At 33.7% G+C, this 15337-nt stretch overlaps 2 protein-coding genes across 3 annotated transcripts; both read left to right on the forward strand.

The window, feature by feature from the left end:
* Window positions 1–824: 824 nt before the first annotated feature.
* Window positions 825–5236, forward strand: LOC132304309 (uncharacterized). 2 transcript variants are annotated; one of them, XM_059801914.1, is made up of 9 exons: window positions 825–950; window positions 1713–2064; window positions 2656–2689; window positions 2805–3008; window positions 3462–3551; window positions 4060–4125; window positions 4219–4310; window positions 4395–4442; window positions 4793–5236. In XM_059801914.1, exons 2-9 carry the CDS (start codon window positions 1742–1744, stop codon window positions 4908–4910), a joined length of 975 nt encoding a protein of 324 aa, XP_059657897.1. In that variant the 5' UTR covers window positions 825–950; window positions 1713–1741; the 3' UTR covers window positions 4911–5236. The 2 variants fall into 2 exon arrangements, with proteins under 2 accessions (XP_059657897.1, XP_059657896.1); XM_059801913.1 differs by lacking the exon at window positions 825–950 and having other exon boundaries at window positions 979–2064.
* A 2076-nt stretch (window positions 5237–7312) lies between these two features.
* On the forward strand, window positions 7313–15337 carry LOC132304310 (glutaredoxin). Its single transcript, XM_059801915.1, has 4 exons — window positions 7313–7636; window positions 12553–12641; window positions 14915–15013; window positions 15104–15337. The coding sequence occupies exons 1-4, from the start codon at window positions 7533–7535 to the stop codon at window positions 15190–15192; spliced, it is 381 nt and encodes a 126-aa protein (XP_059657898.1). The 5' UTR covers window positions 7313–7532; the 3' UTR covers window positions 15193–15337.

Below are 15337 nucleotides of genomic sequence, written 5' to 3' on the forward strand. Positions count from 1 at the left end.
TTATAGTCTTAAAAAAAAAATAAATATTGAATGCATCAGGCACCATGTACCGAGCTCATTCGAACAGTAATTGTTGTTCAAGCATCCACACGTATTATGCCTTATCCGGTCTAACGAATTTCTTTCCCTAAGTACACACTTTGATGTTTCTAACATGCAGACAAAACTTTTGTGGTCGCACCCGCAATCCCCGGCGTGGACCCGCATTGAGTTGGTCCGGTGTGGCGGTGCACCTGATATGACTGGTGCCCACTCTCTGTTTTTCACCATGTGAACTACTATTAAAATGAATACATATACAGGATTCTCATGTCTTAATTGCCTACTTTCAATAGCCATAAAAAGGTGTGAAAAATAAAAAAAATAAAATAAAAAGCAAGAGGAAATAAATATGTTAATCATGATAGATGAATTGTGGCAAATCAACGGCCCAGATGATCAGTCGGAAAAACAGAGACTTTATTTGACTCCAATTTGGTGGTGTTCAGTTGCTTTATTCCTTTATTGGAGCACAAGAAATAAGCTATTATTTGAATTTATTATTATTATTATTATTTGTGCATTCAAAAAGCATCTCCAACTCCAAGCAACCCAACACAAAATCCACAGTGATTGAAACCACTTTCTCTCTCTACAACAATATCAATAACTAGAAAGACTAAAAAAGACCGGTATAATATTGGAAAAATGTGACATAACCACCAACCTTCACGTCTAAGAATTTTATATTTGCATGGTCTTATAGAGATTGTGACATGAGACTACAATAGAGTCTTTATTACCAAATCTTATAGGGATAAGAAATATATATATTTATATATATATATATAGAGAGAGAGAGAGAGAGAGGCTTATGCTCAAAGCACACCACCCTTTTATCTCTCTCTCTCTCTCTCTCCAAAGCAAAGAAGCAAAGCATCTCTTCTCACACAATTGCCTTGCTTTCCCTTGTAAGTATCTCACCTTTCCTTTGCTTGCAATTAACAACATAGCTTCTTCTTCTTTTCATATCTCATTCAATTTAATATTGTGTGTATATGTCTTTCTGTGCAAATACAGGCTCAAATTCTTATATGAGTTTTGTTTTTATTGAAACCCTCCATTGACAGTGAATTTTATGAGAAACCCATTAATGATTTGGTCGTCTTCTTCTATATTTTCTTTCCTAAATGTGGTCTGATTGCATATCAAAAGTTTGTGGTGTCAAGAGTTGGTTCTTGTGTTCTTCATGAATTGGGGTTCTAATTAGTCCCTGAATTCAACTGTGTGTTTGGGATTTGAGCATTTTCATCTTCTCATTTCTTCAAAATTATTTTTCTAATTTACATGTAAAACTTTTTATTTAATCCTTTGTGACAGAGCACATTTGAAACTCTAATTTTTCTAATTCATTTTGTTTTTTTCAAATTTTCTAGGATTTCATTTGTTACAACAAAAATTGTTTTGTCAAATTTGTAGTGGGTGAATTGATTTTCTTTTCCCATTCTTTCCAATTATTTTGTTAGAAGTTCTTTGATTTTTTCAAAAAATTTGTTTGAATTTTTATAAAGGCCACTCATTTTTTTTACTGATTATTTTCTATTTTTTTTTTTTTTTTGTCTTTCTATTCAAATTCCAAGTTAATTTCCCATTTTGGAAAATAAATCACCCATTGAAAAAAAAAGGAACAATCAGAGGTGAAAAAAGAAGTAACACCATGGATTTCTTAACAGGATCATCAAAAAGTTCTTGGCAGCCAGTCATGACTACAGATACAACCACCTCAAGTTACTGGCTAAACTGGAGAGTCACTCTCTGTTCCATATGGATCTTAGCGTCAATGGTTTTTGCTTCCTTTCTTATCTCGAAATACGAAGGCCCCAAAAATTGGAAACAAGGGAGCAGAGAAGACGGGCAAGAACACGCTGCAATGTTGTATGATGATGAAGTCTGGAGGCCTTGTTTTAAAGGAATGCATCCTGTTTGGTTGCTGGCATTTCGCGTGGTTGCATTCGTCGTGCTTTTGGCACTTTTGATCATAACTGCTGCTGTTGATGGTGATAGCATTTTTTACTACTATACTCAGTAAGCATCTTTTTTCTTGAACCAATTTCATATACTGTTTAATAAATGTATACAGATTGATTAAATGGGGGATTATGAAATTTATTTATATTTTGTTTAGCATGACATAGAGAATCTTGTGTTTATATAATTGCCTTGTTATATACATACACAAATACATTCAACTTTTTTGTCAGGACTTTCTCGTTGTCATTCATTTTTCCGATTTCCTCTGTAATTAAGTTAAACAAGAATGAGTCTTTCCTTTAAAAGCATTTTCGATCGAGCATCACTGACTTTCCTAACTTGTAGAGTTTTCACATGGAGAAATGGCAGCTTTTGCTAACTAAAGGATTTTCGGAACAATTATAAAATGCAAAAATTGAACTTTGGCTTCTTTGCTGTGAGTTTGGTTCTGCCTAAAGTTGAATTTATATATTTTTTTATGTACATTATAGAGTTAAAAGGAGTTACTTGAATGGGAAGATTCACTAAAATAAGTTTAAATATTCATTCAAGGAGGCTTTGTGAAATGCTAGTATTATTCTCATGACATAAAGCATAATTTTATCATTATTTATCTGACAATTAGTGATATTCGGTGTTGAACAGATGGACATTTACACTGATCACCGTATATTTTGGGGTATGTTATCAACCTTCGCAACAGCATTTTGTTTAATTTTTTTCCTTATGTTACATGACTTGTTCTTTATATCACTATACAAGCTTAAACTAGGTCTTGTTTCTTGTATATTTAGCTCGGATCTTTGCTCTCAATGTATGGATGCTACCAATATCACAATCAAGTTGGTGGAAGTAGGATCGATAATGGGGACTTTGATGCCGAAAATGGCACCTATGCAGAAAACTCAAATGTAGCAAAGTGCTCGGGCCCCAATGCAGAACATCATGTTCGCCAAACAGCAGGCTTTTGGGGCTATATCTTTCAAATTATTTTCCAGGTGAATTCCTGAAAACCAGTAATCGCTGCTAGTTTCCGGTTATATCTTCCAAATTATGATTGAATCTCCCCCATGTATATATATATATATATACACCCTTTTTTCTTCCTAAAGATGATATTTTATTCAGCCTAAATGATTGATTTTCAATTTCAGGATGATATGTTGCTAAGTCGAATTTGTCTCCCTCTGTTTAGTCCCCTATCTTTCATGCATTTATATATATATATATAAATGAAGTGTTCTTACGCTCCATGATGAAGCGCGATGTCATTCATAATTAGATGAAATAGGGGAACCAAACAGGGCGCAGTTGGACAAATCTAAATATTGTGAATGTTTCTTGTTTCGAGATGGAAAAAAGTTGATTAATTGCGAAATCAGTATTATCGTAGTTTCTTTTGCTTCCATACAACAGGTTGTTGACCTTTTCTTTTCTTCTTTCCAATATAGATGAATGCAGGAGCTGTGATGCTTACGGACTGCATCTTTTGGTTCATAATCGTACCATTTCTTGCAATCAAAGATTACCATCTGAATTTTGTGAGTAATCTATGCTGCCTCAATTTGTTTAATTCATAATTATTTGGATTGTATCTAAACAAGATTCTTGCAGAATTTTATTGTGGATTATAGTGATAATATTTGCTGTTTTTGTAACATTAGGCTTTGTTAAACATGAATCATAGACCTAGAGTATATATCCCAATAATGAAAACTTGATGTTAAACAAAACAAAACAAAACAAGAAGATTCACAGTGAAATGAACCATAGACCTCCTCTGGTAGAATGTGAGTTAAATGATTAGAACTTCGGATAATAATTAAAGTGATCACATTCTTCTAAGGTTGGACCCTCCCCATAACAATGTATTCTTAAATTATAAGTTCAAAAATATTATGGAGGAAGAAAAATTAAAAAAGTGGTATGAAGAAGAAAGGTATCTAAAATTTTTTATTACCCAATATGGTCAATTCTTGATGGCTAGAATTGCAAAGATAGTACCTCTGATTTGTTTCTGAACAATGTTTTTAATCTCTGAAATTGCAGTTGATTATAAATATGCATACGGTCAATGCTGTTTTCCTGTTTGGTGATACCGCTATGAATAGCTTAGTAAGTTGCAGCTCCTTCATGGTTTAAATTCATAGTCATATGCCAACCTTCTTTTTATTACTTAATTTTGAATTACTTTTAATTTCCTTTCAGCGGTTCCCTTGGTTTCGAATTGCATATTTCTTCCTGTGGACGGCTATTTACGTCATTTTCCAATGGATCGTCCATGCCTGTGTCTCGCTCTGGTAAACTAGTCTCTTTTTCTGCCTCACTATTCACCAGGAACATCTATGTTTCAATCCTCATATAACAATAACTATGTGCAACAGGTGGCCATATCCATTTCTTGACTTGTCGTCTCCATTTTCTCCAATATGGTACGTTCTCTTGAAAAATCACCTCCTTAAGCAGTAAATTTTGAATAAAATATAAAAATAAATAACAGGTTCGACTGACATGGTGACACATATTTAAAACGGAAATGAAAATCTTTTCAAGTGTTCAATTCACCTTCTTTTACATGTAATTCATTTTTTTTGGAAACTATTCATGACAAATGAATAGGTCTAAAGACCAAATACTTCATTTTTTCAAATCCCAAAAATTCTTTTAAAATTTTCATGTCACTAGATATACTTCCTGAAATCCAAGAATCATCCATTAGTGTTTCGGTTAACCACATGAATTATTAAGTTGATTTTTTTTTTTTTAATGAATTGTTTTGCAGGTACTCGTCGGTGGCATTGATGCATATACCATGCTATGGTATTTTTGCCTTGATTATGAAGCTGAAGCACTATCTGTTGTCAAAATGGTTCCCTCACACCTACCGGTGTGCAAAGTAATTAGTTTCAACTGAATTTTTTATGTGGGATGAAACTAATTTCGTAGTCTAGAAAAATTGTGAAACTCCTCCATGGGGGAAGCAAGGTACAGAACAGAAGAGGAAGAAGGTGTCCATATGGTTAATAAAGAACATTTATGAATTTAAATGTTATGACAAGTCACACACACCTGTAAGTTTTGCTTTGAGGGATATACAAAATTTGTTAATCAGTGTAAACTTTCTCAGTTTTAAGATGACCCTTTCATGAGGAAGTGACACAGTTGTAAGTAATACATAGATGTTGTGAAAATTTATAAGAGAAATTCTTTTTTTCTTTTTTCAGAATGTGTGAAATTCTTAATCTTCTGTCTCTCCTTTTTCATATAAATTCACTCCGCAATCTTTCTTCTTCTTCTTTATTTATTTTTATTAATTTTGTGTGTGTGTTTATCTGTTCAGATATTGATTATATAGACCAAGGGATGTGATGTGGTATCTCTCTTGTTCCAAAGTGAAAGTAGATAATTAGAGTTTTCCCAAGAGCATTGTGGGAGCTCTTTCTTAGCGGAAAAAAAAAATGATTAAATAAATCAAGGCCTGTGATCTAATATTATCTCTCTTCTTTTAAAGTGAAAGTCAGATGATTCAAGTTTTTTCAACAGGATTGAGAGAGTTCTTTGTTAGCGAAAAAAAAAAAAAAAAAAAAAAATTATATAAGAAAATGTGGACTAGGCACTGCCCACCAACTTCCGTCCCTTTGCATTATGACATGTTTTATGGGCTGTTTCAATGATAAAAAAAAGTAATTAATATAGTTGATTCAGAATTATTATTATTATTATTATTTTGTTAGTAAAGTATTACACATGCCCACGAGAAGCTGGATTATCATTAGTGTTCATATGTTCGTGTGTCACGTCTTGTGTCATTACATCTTTTATGTAATCTATCATAGTGCATTGCACTACCAATATACTAGTGACACATGATCAAAAAATAGATACTCTCAAAACATGAAACATGAAACGCTTATTCAACAACTACGTTGTGATAATGCATTCACATGACCAAAGCACGGAGAGAGTCCATATTCTTCCCATAAATGTCTATCATAAGGGTTGAATCCAAGGAGAGCAGAGGAGAGGTTATACTCCATAGTCCAATGAATTAGTGGTTACACTTGCCAGGGACTGAGCCACTTTATTGTGCCCACTGTAATTTTTTCTTTAATTTTTTCTTGAATTAGTCCATATTTTTTCTTTAATTTTTTTTATTATTATATTCCACTAATTTTTCTTATTTTCAATTATATATTTATAAAATTTTCACTTTGCCCCCTTTAAATTACAAAAAAAAAAAAAATTGCATTAAATTCACTCCCCCCTTCTCTCCCTCTCCCAACTTCTTGGATTCGTCCTTAACACTTGCACATGAATACACGAGCACACTCATGTCTTACCAACTAAGTCTCTGAATAATGCCGAATCAATGATTAATTCATAAAATTGTTGATATACTAATAAAACCACTTTATTTTATCATATAGTAAATTAATATACGACACCAAACAATATGCAAACCCTAGGTGTTAAAGTGATCTTTCATCGGCCATGTTTGTGCCCTCTACTTGGATCACGCCGGTCAGAAAGGATTCAGTCAAAGACGGTGAAGAATCATGACTTCTTTTCACTTTACAACACATTCATTTTAGGATATAAAGCTCTACCAACAATGCCATTCTATTAGGAGCAAAACTCCTTAGCTATAAGAATAATAATGACATAAAGTCTATCAGTCGGTCAATCCTGACAAGGGTAGGAGATGAGGTTAGTCCCTATTCATATAAATCGGTTAGATTTATTGAACTCTAAATTATTTTTTTCGAAATTGGCACCCCAAGACATCATGCAAAGCGCCACACGCAAGTCAATAAAGTTTGGACTTCTACTAGCATACGTGGTCCCAAAAAATTGTTTGCGCTCAAGGAAGTCGAACTTTGAACTTTGATACATCCGAGGCAGACCTAGAACTTTAGGTAAGCGGGACCAAGGCTAAAATTTTGTAATAAGTTCAAGGGGGTATTAGCAATATTTTAGGAATAAATATTGAAAAAAAAAAGAAAAAATAGCATGGTACATTAGTAAAAAATTAAAAATTTAGGGACTTGACCCTTTCACTTACTACTATCACTTACTACTAGATCCGTTCTTGAATATGTGAGGCACCAAGTCAAGTGATCAACATATTAAATAAACCCGTTGAGATTAACCCTAAATCATCTTCTTAACTATAATCATCTAATATTACAATTCACTCAAGACAAGTGTAATTTTCAAACACATTATAGGTTAATTACAAAATAATATAAAATTTTAACAAATATAGTTAATTAGCTTATCTCCTAAAGTCAAAATAGAATTCAAAGTCCTGTGAATGTGGTGCACAAGAAGACTGCAATGCGTAACCAACGTGTTCAATAATTCTCCTTCATAACGCCGGTCGCAGCCACCTGGGGTTCTCCACACGCAGCGGAACCCAAATTCCAACACCTGGTGTCCGATATCAAACCCTCTCTCACATCACTTTCTCTCTCTAGAATATACAACAGTACCTATATATAACACCAGAAATTGAAAGGGCTATGGGATCGGTATTCAGTTCGAGGGCCATAACCAAAGAAGAACTAGAAATGGCTCTGTCCAAGGCTAAAGAGATCGTCTCCTCCAACCCTGTAGTCGTCTTTAGGTACTTTCTCTCTCTCTCTATATATGCATATCTATATGTAGGATTCAATTATTCATCGTGGGAACAAATTTAATTTTAGGGTGATTGAAATGGACAAAATTTGGAATAAAAACACCCCTCCATCCGATTTTGAAAGCAAAAATTTGTGTTTCTATGGAATCAATCATTAGTATTACTGAACTGTTTTGTTATACATGGTGTTCTTGGTACATGTATTGCAATTTCCTTTTATCATTTTTATGATAAAGTAACTCAACTTTTTCTTCATTATTATTATTATTATTATTATTTATCTTGCCTTATATATTAGATTTTAGTGTTCAACTGAAATTAGAATAAATTTTAATGACATGGAAGGGATTTTTTTTCTTTTTATTTTTATTTATTTTTATTTTTTATTTTTTTAATGTATAAGTCCTGCTAGAATATTAACATTTTTCTAATAACTATTCTCAAAGATAATTTGAATAAAATTATATTGCTCTAGTTGGTTGTTGGAAATGCAACATTCATATCATTAACTACAATTACTTGTGCTTGTGGTGGAGATTCTGTTTTCCTAGAATTGTATGAGATTGTGATCCATTTACCATCAAACCACATTGTAATTGGCCTCCTCTTGTCCTTAATAGTTCTTTACTTAAATCAAAATCACCTTCTCAGTTAGTGGACACATGACCCTCTGTTACACATGACCAAGATCCTTAGGGTCTGTTTGGTTAAATGGAAACTAATAGTGGAAAGTAAACTTTCGAACATGCATTTGATTAGGATGATTATTTTTTTCCCCCTAAAGAGAGTAATGGAAAATTATTCATGCTTTAGAATGCATGAAATTTACAAGAAAGAGTGTTATTGTAATTTCAAGAAATCAAAATTTTCCTATGTTTTGTGCAAGGAAATTTCATGAGAATTTAAGTAGTTATGGAAAATCATTTTGCTTCAATATTTTCCTTTCCTGCTATCCAAATTCTAAAGGGTTTAAAAAATTCATTTCCTTTCATTTCTTTCTATTTCCATCTAATTAAATGGAACCTTAATGATGTTCATCTTGTCCATAATATGTGCAACCTATAACTTCTCATGAATGCATTTAATTTTTTATTTTGTGTTCTCTTGTCTAGCCACTCAATCATCCCCATATTCTCATGTATCTTTCACTTATATTTGGAATATGTACCTTGGGTATGCTTCATTCAATAACACAAAACACAAAAAATAGTTGCGCCCCAAATTTTTTGAATATTTTAATTTTTTTAGAGGTTTCCTCTTCATAGTACCATACATTTCCTCTTCATAGTTGCTTCGACCTTATGATATACTTTATAAAACCTGTTTCTAACTTCTCAAGTTTGTTACATGAATCATATTTGTCCATGTTTTGTCTAAGGCCATAATCTCAGTCAAACCACATTTTATCATATTTTTCTTTAGTAACTCTACCATATTAATTCTAGTCTTTTCAACTCTTAGTATTACTCTAAATGTGGACCATGTCATTCTTCCTAATTGGATGCACTTAATGACGTTCTTTATATATGTTCAAACCATCTTAATCAATTTTTTCTCATTTATCTACAACAAGTTATAATTGAACCTTCTCACGAATGTATTCATTTATATTTTAATCCTTTCTTGTCAAGTCAGTATGTCACACATCCATTTTAGCATTTGCATTTCCGTCACATTTACTTGATGAATATGTTGTTTCTTAGCTGCCCAACACTTTACTTCATATAGAATGGCTCGTCTAATTGCTGTTTTATAGAACTTCTCTTTCTTTTTGTTTTTTATTTTTCAGCAAGTGAGATAAGAATTTTATTGATCAACAAGCAACAGAAACAAAAATCGCACAATTCTCTGAGTGCAATCCTCCATTTAATCCATCCTTCCTTGATTCTTGATTAGCAATATCTCCAAATTCTCTTTCTTTGTGAATAATTGGGCCCAAAGCGCGGAAATGTTCAGATCCTCAATCTTCATGAATTTTTATTTATTTTTTTATTTTTAAATTTACCGAAGTTGTACTTGATATATGCAGTTGTATTTATCTTATATCAGTTTAATTTTAGAGCATTTTTTCAAACTTCAGTTTAGTACTCACCCCTTTTCTAGTTTCATCAATAAAAAAATATATTATTAGCAAGTAACATACATTGAGGTCTCATGTCTTTCTTCTTTTTTGTATGTTTCCATCAGCCTCAATAAATAAATAGCCTTTGTTGTTGACCTCCCCTGACATATATCCAAATTGATTTTCTGACACTTAAGTTTGGAAGTGTTAATTAGACTAGCAAATGAGTTGTGTAAAAATAGGTCTGGTAACTTTGTGAGCAATAATTCTAATGAAATATATTTTTATTATATACTATTGTAATAGCATGTTTGGCAATTTACATTGTGGTTGGAATGTCTAAAAGCAATTTTAATTTGAAAGTTCACTTTCAATTGTGTCTGGTGGCCAAAAAAACAAAAGGTACATTTTAGTGGTATATATTTTGGACCTAGTAGAACTTTTGGCCAAAACTCAAATGTGGGGCCTTTTGAATTGCATTTGCATGTAGAGGTGAAAATTTATAGAATGAATCTACTAATGGAAAGGGAATATTTTTGAGAAGTGCTTAATGTATTGCATCGCTATTCACACGCATCACTTTTTTACCTTTCAAGATAAAAAAATGCTTATGACAAGTTACAACAACGCCAAACATGTACGAAGCAGAAAAAAATAATAAAATTCTAGTATATCTATTTTAGGACTTCTCCTTACAGACACATATCCCCAAAATAACTCGCATTCATGAAATAAATATGAAATTGATATGATAACTAAGTTAAAATGCTCTCACATTTACCAATCAAGTATTTGTACATCTGACTACATTTCCTTTTGGCAGTGCGTACTTACTGCAAACTGTGTCTTCTCTGTCTCAATTCTCAAAATAATATATTGTAGCCCCCTTCTCTATCTCACGAGTGACCTCATCACTTCTAATTATTCCCTTCAACCACCTTTTATCAATTATTCCCTTCAACCACCTTTTATCCAAACTACATTGCAACCATTAATCTCCACCTCTTTTTATAGTTGGTTGGGAAAGGGTAAAATGATCCACTAACAATTTGGAAACCTATCATGAAATAAGAAAGTTAAATGTTGGTAAGATCTAACCTAAATCAAATCTACTGATGCCTACCAGCATGCTGAGAGCAGTCATTTTGTGCAGTTATTGACAAAAATTAGGTCTTTGTGTAGCCTAATCCTAGTATCCTTTATATTGCACTCGATTAATGGGGCTAACTTGGGTAATGACTCTTTCTTACCCTATCTTACCTAAATCAAGTGAAAATCGGGGAGAGAAAAACAAAGAATTGAATGTATTGTTTAAATGAAATATATAAACTCTTTAAGAATGCAAGTTTTGATCTTGTTTATTATAATTTATGCTCAGTAGACATAATATTAGTGTGTGATTTTGGTTAGTGGGAAAGTTAAAATTGTAGAGAAAGTTGAATTTTTATTTTTTTTGCAAAGATAAGTTTATAAACCCGACACACCAAAATTGCAGTTAAGATGCCCCAACAGCACGTAGAGGCCCATAGCAAACTATAGAGCTTGTTACAGCTCTAACTTTTAGGGTAACTGACATATCTGCCCATGATGGATCTTTCTAATTTTTTTCTCCTCCTTTTGTATTAAGATCTGCATCAGGCACTGATATAAATGATCGTAATGCACTGGCATTGCCACAACGATCAGTTTCACTCTTGAAATGATTTCTGTAATTGACCAACTACCAAAAATGCTTTAAAGTTCATTCCTCCAAGAAGCCCACACTTTAGTCTTCGTGTTTCAGCAGACTCATATTCTTATGTACGCGATACTTTGCCAAGTAATTTCCTTCTGCTTCAGCATTTGTTCTAATCCCCTACATATTTTAATTTCCATTTCTATGGTTTGTTTGAAAACTGTTGTAGGGGGGTATGGGAAAGTCTTTATTTTACTTCCGTATATGCTTTAGAGCTCGCTATGGCCAGAGCCTTGTGCACTAAGTTAGCCCTATTTACTTTAGAACTTGGTGCTCTGTTTTTATTTTATTTTATTTTTTGAATTCGGAAAAGAGGAGAAAGAGGAGAGAGAGACCATTCACCGGTAGCGAAGCTTGGTTGGTGGGACAACAAGAGAGTAAAAAATGATCGTGGAAGGGTTCAAACCTGTGAACTAAAATATAAGAATAAATATCCAATTGTTTGAATATAAAATTGTTTTATGAAACAACAAGTTTGTGAGTAATTATGTAATTAAACAACTCCTAATATTTACACTTCAGCTCAACATTGTTTCTAAAACTTTCTTAAAAATCCTCAAAGAGTGGGACACGCGTGTTAGACACGTATCCATGGCGTGTCGGAAGCGTGTCCACGGCGTGTCCAGATATTCAAAAAAATATAAAATATTCGGACACGTATTTTGGCGTGTTCAGCATGGATTCTTTGCCCTTTTAGGTGTGTTCGTGCTTCCTAGCTCTTCAGTTAATTAAACAATCTTTCCAATCTATTTTGTATTCTGTGTATTGACAAAATTGAGGTGTGATTAAGTTGCAGAATTTCACGTAAGGCTATTCGGTTCTCCAATATGACCATTTATAAGAACTAAGAACTCTTTTCTTTGTTGTTGTTCTTTATCTGTGTTTCTGGAGTGTTGGTTAGCTTTAATTTTCCATAGATGTCCAGAGGCATTACTAACAAGGGGTTGTAACCTCTTATTTTGTCTTTTTCTTTAGTAACTTGGTCAGTTTCTGTCTGAATGAACCTATAGCGTGCTTCAACATATATTTTGTTCTTTTATAAACTATATATTATTGCCATGGAAGTTTTACACTAGATTGAGTTTGTTTAATACTTCCTACTTGCAGCAAAACTTATTGTGGATTTTGCAAGAAGGTCAAGCAATTGCTGTCACAGTTGGGTGCAAATTACAAGGTCATCGAATTGGATGTGGAAAGTATGTACTCATTATCAGCTGCCAGAGCATTTATTTGGTGGTATTATCATTACTTAATTGCTTCATTATGAAACTGCATTTTCAAGTTTGGATTCCAATATTACACTGTCACAGTGGATTACTTTGGCACTTGCTCTGTCTTCTTTTTATTATTATTATTTTTTTAGCAGAAGTACATTTGTCTTCTTTTGATAATTGTGGTTCCATATCTACCCTTTTTATGCTGTGTTCTTATTCTTCTAGTTCTTGAACTTGCCTATAAGTATTTTCTAAGTTCTTTATCAATTTGTTTTATTTTATTGGTAAATTACTGGCACCCCTTGAGGTTTTGCCTTGCGCACAGACTTCAAAAGTTCGATTAAAATTGTGGTCAATATACTCTAAAGGTGGGGGTAATAACCGTAATATTACAGGCAGCCCCAAACCCTTAGAAGTCTGTTAAAGGTGTTAACAGATTTTGTTGTAAACTCCGAAAATGCCCTCCCATGTAAGGAAATGACAAAGTTATCCCTATACATAAACAGAATTGACCATTATGACCTTGATCAGTGGACAAAAATACCCTTATCATATCTGCGAGCTCCATCAGTCATATTAGATTATCAAAAGATCTGAAAACCTGAATCTCCAAAATGCATTTGAAAATCAAAATCTCCAACGTAGGTTTAAGATATCTGTTTCCATATTACTATCCCAAATTACCACTTGAGACAACATCTACTTCAGATGCATACAATTTGGGAATGAATCAATTTCAAAATTTTCTGCCACTGAAAGTAGCTGTTCATTTTGATTCAAACGTCACTTATTTGCACATGGCGACGCAGCCACGCTGTTTGTTTTATAGAATAATACCTTGTGTAGTCTCACACCTCTCTCACCACTAACAGCGCCACCGCCATGAGGAACCACTGTCAACAACCCCCTGAACAAGACCCCTAGTCTTTTATGAAAGAAGACGATCCAAGTCATCTCAGACCTTTGGGTATGAACCCTCTCTGACCACCGCTACAACCAGGCCCAAACTTGCAAAACCCTTTTGCAACCTCACTGGCTTTCTCTCCAAGCTTGACCTCTGGGTTTTGTGTTTTAAGAAAGCAAGGTTTGGGTTTCAGATAGGGTGGGGAAGGGAGGTCCAGAATATTCGTGCAGGTTATCTTGGGCATTTCAGAATTTCATAATGTCATCAACTCAAATGTTTTGGGTGCAACTATAATGAGGGTAGCTATTTATTTCATGCACACGTTTAACGACGTTAGGACTTCTAAGTCTGATTGGAAGGTGTCAGTGATTTTCGAGAAACTTTAAAGCATTGGTGTTGGGGCCAAACCTGAAGAGGCGTCAGGATAATTTACCTTATTTCCTTAATTTTTTTGGTAGGACCAGTTTCTGCCTCTAGTGGGTTTAGTTGGTTGAGAATCCTGGACAATGCTAAATAATATTTTTTGACATGCCATATCGTGTTAAATAGTTCATTGAAGCTATTTGTTTTGTGCTTGGGGTCTCGAGGAATTTTCTTGCGGAATCTCGGAGATGAAATCTGTTTTGAAATAATTTACCACTGAATGTTATTTCTAGTCTATGTATTGGTTGTTATTTGTTATGCAGCCTCTTATGTGAGGGGAATCAATTTCAGCTGATTTCCTTTTCATGCTTATTTGATTACCTTTTCATGCTTGTTACCATTGGAAAAGGAAGAAAAAATGGCATCTTTTTAAATCTGAATTTGTTTTGGGATTGTTAGAATTTGGATTCTTTCTCAATGCAAGGGACTAAAGTTTCTATAATGCCAGTCTCTTTTTTTTCATTGGCAAGAAACACACACATATATTGGGACTTGAACCCTCGACCTCCTACTTTGGAAAGCGAGGAAGTACTCCTAGGCTACAAGGCCCTTGGTGTAACACCAACTTTTCAGTAACCAGGCAGAATAGTTGATGTTTTATTTGAAATGAGTGAGACCTTCGTTTCATTTATGCTCGATGCAACAGACAAAGATCACCCATTATACCACCCCTTCACTCACCACGCGACATAGTTGATGTTCAATTCGAATTGTGCATGAGGCCCTCGTTTGTTTTATTTTCTTAGGATAATATTTAGCCTAGGCTGTTAGTTTCTTTCAATTTGAAATTTCTCTTTCTTTTTCAGGTATCAGCAAGATAATAGTATCTTAATTCGTCATTGTGCTTTAACATGTATTGGTATCAGCAAGACAATAGTATCTTAATTCGCCATTGTGCTTTAACATGTATTATCATTTTCTTGCGAAGGTGATGGAAGTGAAATTCAATCGGCTTTAGCTGAATGGACCGGGCAGAGCACCGTACCAAATGTGTTTATCTGTGGGAAACACATCGGTGGTTGTGACAGTAAGGCTAAGCTCCTCTTATATTCGGATTTGTAATTCTTTTCTGGTGAAGGTGAGGTAAAAATATGTACTTTTTCTTTCGTATTTGTAGGTGTCATGGCAAAGCATCAAGGAGGAAAGCTCGTACCGTTGCTCGCAGAAGCTGGTGCTATAGGAAACAACTCCCAGGTTGTAAAATGAGGTGGATGAGTTTGTGTGAAAACAAACGTGAACCAAGAACTAAAAATGTAGTATGTTGTGTAATAAGTGCTTGTAACATATGTTGTTAAACCTGGCTTTGTTAAAAATTTCCCATAAATTATACCATTTTCTATTGTCGCTGCTC

This window comes from Cornus florida, unplaced genomic scaffold (genome assembly GCF_030987335.1).
Source record: "Cornus florida cultivar Cherokee Brave unplaced genomic scaffold, ASM3098733v1 CherokeeBrave_3.0.0_Hap2_Chr04, whole genome shotgun sequence".
Taxonomy (NCBI): Eukaryota; Viridiplantae; Streptophyta; class Magnoliopsida; order Cornales; family Cornaceae; genus Cornus; species Cornus florida.

What these genes read in the sequence shown, in the direction of transcription:
- LOC132304309 (XM_059801913.1), top strand. Translation starts at nt 1,697, where the DNA reads ATGGATTTCTTAACAGGATCATCAAAAAGTTCTTGGCAGCCAGTCATG. An exon ending in TGATCACCGTATATTTTGGG is followed by an intron (nt 2,690 to 2,804) that starts GTATGTTATCAA and finishes TTGTATATTTAG; the next exon opens with CTCGGATCTTTGCTCTCAAT. An exon ending in TCTTTCAAATTATTTTCCAG is followed by an intron (nt 3,009 to 3,461) that starts GTGAATTCCTGA and finishes TTTCCAATATAG; the next exon opens with ATGAATGCAGGAGCTGTGAT.
- LOC132304310 (XM_059801915.1), top strand. Translation starts at nt 7,533, where the DNA reads ATGGGATCGGTATTCAGTTCGAGGGCCATAACCAAAGAAGAACTAGAA. An exon ending in AACCCTGTAGTCGTCTTTAG is followed by an intron (nt 7,637 to 12,552) that starts GTACTTTCTCTC and finishes TCCTACTTGCAG; the next exon opens with CAAAACTTATTGTGGATTTT. An exon ending in CATCGAATTGGATGTGGAAA is followed by an intron (nt 12,642 to 14,914) that starts GTATGTACTCAT and finishes TTTCTTGCGAAG; the next exon opens with GTGATGGAAGTGAAATTCAA.